At 48.3% G+C, this 4,882-nt stretch overlaps 1 protein-coding gene across 1 annotated transcript in view; it reads right to left on the reverse strand.

Moving 5' to 3' along the window:
- Positions 1-1,958: 1,958 nt before the first annotated feature.
- The window catches only part of LOC144164852 (uncharacterized), a 7,794-nt gene continuing 4,870 nt past the window's right edge, over positions 1,959-4,882 (reverse strand). Inside the window, exon 2 of the mRNA XM_077695103.1 lies at positions 1,959-2,058. Within this exon, the coding sequence (XP_077551229.1) occupies positions 1,959-2,058 (100 nt within the window). The remainder of the gene's footprint in view (positions 2,059-4,882) is intronic.

Genomic DNA, 4,882 nt, shown 5'->3' on the forward strand with positions numbered 1-4,882 from the left:
TCACTAAGCCTGCCTGTGCAGAAGGAGCTAACATGAGGCGAAATGTGAAAAACATGCAAGATTTTTCAAGTGACAAAGATTTAGTGTCATCTATATGCATTAAGTTGACTTAATTCCTGAACCATATACTGGGTCTTTACAGTGACATTTCACCCTTTGTCCACGGGTAGTCACAAGATTCTCCACACCACAGGAATACACGCGAGCAAGAAATGCCAGATTCCCTCTCGGGGAGTTCGTAGAGAGTCCAGGACTGATAATTGAAAACCCCTACCATTGTTGCATAACGACTTCTGTTGAGCACTTTTTGGCTTGCAAGTTTTTTCTACTCCCCCTATGCATTTTTTTCTTCCCTTACAGGTTTCCTTTTAGAGTAAAAAAGGGAGACCTAAATGGGATTGAGAAGAAAGTGAGCGAAAGGCTGGGAAAGGCAGTAAAGGAGAGGACAGTGAAGAGTAATCATAGCGGGAATGGTGCAGTGCTATCAGCAGTCTCTCACACAGGTCAACAACCAATAGACTACCTTCACTGCACACACTGCCAAGAATGGCCTTGGTCCCACAGTGGATGATCAGCACCCTCCTCAGCAATAGGTCGGCCGGTAAAGACTGCATTTGTGTGAGAGGAGCTTCCTCCTCCTGGAAACAGCGCAAGGCAGGGAGTACGACATTAGAGGGCAGAGATTTTTGAGCTAAAGAAAACAACAGAACCTGACGGCGGTAACTTGGCAAGGATTCACATAAGGCGAAGGGAAAATGTGGTCGGCAAAGTGGTTACAAACATTCAGGCTGTGCTCTTGCAAATACCTGTATAGAGATCTTGAACAGCGACCATGGATACGCTGACAAACTCAAAGCATCACCAAGCTACTTCAGGTGCTTCACTGTGTTGATTGAACTAGCATACACGTTATCTTGGGTCGTACAATGCTTACAGCATTGACAGCACAACATACGTCTAAGAGTACAAGTACAGGTGACGACGTCTGGGTGGGTGAGGTTGCGGGGGTGATTCCCCCTCCTCTCAGTGGAATGGATACTTCTGTGTGCAACACAAAGTGGGCCTGAGAAATAGTAGCAATGACTGTACACCACCACAAGGGAAGGTGTTGCGGTCAGAGAAGGCTCGCTGTGAAAATGAGGATAGAGCACCAAGGCCACTAGCAACTGGAGGAACTTCGCTCTTTTTTGCTCTCATTTACAAAGTTTACGCCGTCACCGCAATCACAAGACGAATGTGGCAGTACATCGAGCACTACACCCCGATGCACACAATCATCTTCACCTCACAGTATTCGCCATATCACAGCACGGCATTTGTTCGTGTGGTGATCTCTGGCACATTGTTGCAACGTGGCTTGTAGGATAGGAAGTGCAGAACTAGCGATGGCAAACTTCGTCCTCGATCATAGAGTTAATACTACTTCCTCGATTCTTCAGGAGATGGGTCGGTGTCGTCGTGGTCAACGTTACTAGATGTCGTGGTCGCCGTTTCTCCGACGAAGGCTTAGCACGCCGGCTTCACCCGTGAGCTGGCTGGCTCAGGACAGCACACAACGCGAAGCCGAGCGTTAGCAGACCGACGCTGCACTTGGTTTAAGTAAGGAAATCATCGTACTAGCGAACACTAAAGTAACCAGCCACGACAACGTAACACGCGGATAGCATCCAAGTTGAGTGCGGAAAAAACTGGGGCGTCCATAATAACACCCGGAAAAAGAAATTCGGCACACGGCACTGCATTGGCTGCATTCGGGCTCGAGGCGTGCGGACAATTTTAAAAGTTATCTGCGCGAGGCGTGCGGACAGTTCTAAAAGTTATCCGCGCGAGGCGTGCGGACAGTTTTAAAAGTTATCCGCGCGAGGGGTGCGGACAGTTTTAAAAATAATCCGCGCGAGGCGTGCGGATAGGGACAGCCCTTCCCCATCGGCGATCACGGCGCACGGAGTGTCGGCCACCTAGCGGCCGGCTTCTGCGCCGGCACCCTCCTCCCCCTCTCTGGACTCTTTCCTCCCAACCGAGGTGGCGTCGGAACTCGGGTTGCTTTTCTGTGGAGATCTGCAGGGACGCGGTTCGGACAAAGGAGCTGATGTACCTCGACCACAAGACGAGATGAGTGACCCCTCAGGAGACAAACCGATCGAGTGGGCGGTCACTGACGGCTTAACAAACCCATGAAGACTTCATCTCCACCCAAGCTCGGTACAGCCAGTCCAGTGCATGTTCCAATGTTCTAACCGAGCAATAAAGCGTGGTTTGCCGGTGTCGCCTGCATCCGAGCGCATCACTGGCACCTCCCGTAAGTCAACAGAACCCTCAGCGGCGCCCTCGAGACGCTGCGGCAGGGACTGCGGCTTTTGTGCCAGTGTTCTAGCCTGTTAGCCGGGTAATACAACCCATTCGTAGCCGCGGCGCCCACATTCTGGGACCCAACGTGCCACAGAACACATGGACCCATGCGTCAACGCGACATCGTCGGTGCCAGAAAATGCTCCACAGTCCAGGAGGTGTTACACAATAAGTGGCCGTTGAGCAGGATCTCAGCTCTTCGGGTTATTCGACAAGGCTATTCAGCGCCCGCTGCACAGTTTGTGTCCGTATTTGAAGCTGTGAAGATGTCACTTCGACAAGCACAAGAATAAAACATTCTACCACAATTTACCACAGGCAGTTAGATTGGCGGGTGGACGTAGTTAACGGTGTTCGTTACGATTGTTGTGTCTCTCTGAAAAGCATCCCAAAGGAAGCACAGCAGTAGCAGACACCACAGCGCTTGTAATATTCGATTCAATGAAGCGCGTTATCACAATATTCAGGCGTCATAAAATAAACGTTAAAAAAGAACAACTGCATGTATTCAACATCTCAACTAAACCCATTAATAGCTAATTAGACATTATTCCTTGCTTTAAACACCAAGATTTGGCAAAGACGCGAACAATTCAATCTAAAAATGCTACGCTTTAACATACCACATATACAAATAATGAACGAACTCTTTAAGACTACTACTGCACCGTTTTAGCTTGTGTATACAAATTTTATATGCTGAGGACTGACTATTCTTGTTGCTTCTGCCTCGTATACTGCGACGTCGCGCCCGTAAAACCCAGGATAGGGCTTCCCCATCCTATAATTTAAAGATCACTTCCAGAGTGCTTGACTTTGTGGCGGCAGGCACACAATGCCTTTTTCCTTGCCTCTTTCTTTTCCGCGCCTTCGTTCTACGTGGGCGAATTTTAGTACTAGTACGTCAAAAAGGAAACTCAAAATTTCTGTCACATTAAAAGCGGGAGAATTGTTATTATTTCTCTTGTTTATTTCTACAAAAAGACAAAAAAGGACCGTAAAGGCGACAGCGGCGTCTATAGTTCATACCACAAGCTAGCTGCAGCACTATGCAGGCTCCATTGTTGCCAACAGTGCGCCCACTAAGGGTACCTAACTCGCCGTGAAGGGGGTCCTCAAAGGAAATTCACTTCTCCGCGCTCGGCAAGTGGCACCGCAAGGCCCCGGCGCCTTTTGTTGCTTCCTTTGCGGTGAGTTAGGCGCCCTGATAGGGCGGGCTGTCTACAACAATGTAGCCTCCACAGTGCTGCACCTATAGCTCGTGGAATGAACTATAGTAGTTTGCGCGCTAGCCAAACAAACAAAAAAAATCTAAGCGTAAGCAGCACTCTCTTCAAAAATTTTGCTTTTCCTACAAGTTTCAACCCCACATCCGTCTTACCTGCGGACAAGTGTATAGGCAAAAAGAAGCGAATCACAAGTGCGCGATCGTTCTGAGGAGTTGCGGGGATTAAGGCACGGCTCACGCGGGGCGCTCCAGTCACGTCGGCCCGACGTGCTCGCCCTTGACACGCACCACCTGCACGTCCACAGTGTAATGGACGCTCGGTACATGGAGCGCGCATAGAGGACGAGCGGGGATTATAAGCACGACGGCCGAATAGCTGCGACGGTGACTGCAGTCGGCCGTCAGTGACGTGCTGATTGCACCCATTAAGGCATGCGTGCCAGACGACTTCGGGGCGAGAATATTTAACGCAGGCCGTTGCTGCGTCGATATTGACCGGGGTACCTAGCCGATAATTGCCTCTGCTTGCAATCATGCAGTTATGCAATTTCCGGAGCGCGTGCCTTGAAGGGAGTAAACGCAACACGGAAACCCGAAAACCATAGAATATTTAAACCTATGAAATGTATAGATTTGACTACACGACCTTATTAAAAGTCGGTTTTACTGAATTATTAATCTAGCAACATAAATAAAACAAACAGCATTGCTGAATGTGGCGATGCGACCTTAACCTTCAAAATCTAAAATCGAAGACGGAATATTTGTCAAAAAAGAAAGATTCTTTGCATGAAGACACGTTATAATCACCGTTTTAATTCAATTATTAGCTAGGCAGAACACACTGCACATACCTACATACATACATAAATACGTACGTACATACATACATACATACATACATACATACATACATATATACATACAGAAAATAAGGGTTGGCAGTCACGAATACCTCGGAAAGCAAAGGGGAGGTTGTGGTGGGTCATAGGAAGAGATGAAGAATTTTTTTAGTCGGAAAGAAAGTGGTGAAAAAATCGCACCAGACCGGTATTCTGGAGGTCGTGGGTTCGGATCCCACCCGGCGGGCATTTTTTCACCACTTTCTTTTCTAATCAAAAAATTCTTCATCTCTTCCTATGACCCACCACAACCTCCCCTTTGCTTTCCGAGGTTTTCTTCACTGCCAACCCTTATTTTCTGTCTTATTTCACGGAGCCCCTCATTTCCCATTTTCTGATTCGCTACATGCTTAGCGAGGGCCTCTGTTCTGGCAGTCTTGGTGCCAAAGGGAGCTTCAGAGGG

The sequence above is a fragment of the Haemaphysalis longicornis genome, unplaced genomic scaffold, assembly GCF_048455015.1.
Source record: "Haemaphysalis longicornis isolate Haplotype H1 unplaced genomic scaffold, Haemaphysalis longicornis Haplotype H1 scaffold_14, whole genome shotgun sequence".
NCBI lineage: Eukaryota > Metazoa > Arthropoda > Arachnida > Ixodida > Ixodidae > Haemaphysalis > Haemaphysalis longicornis.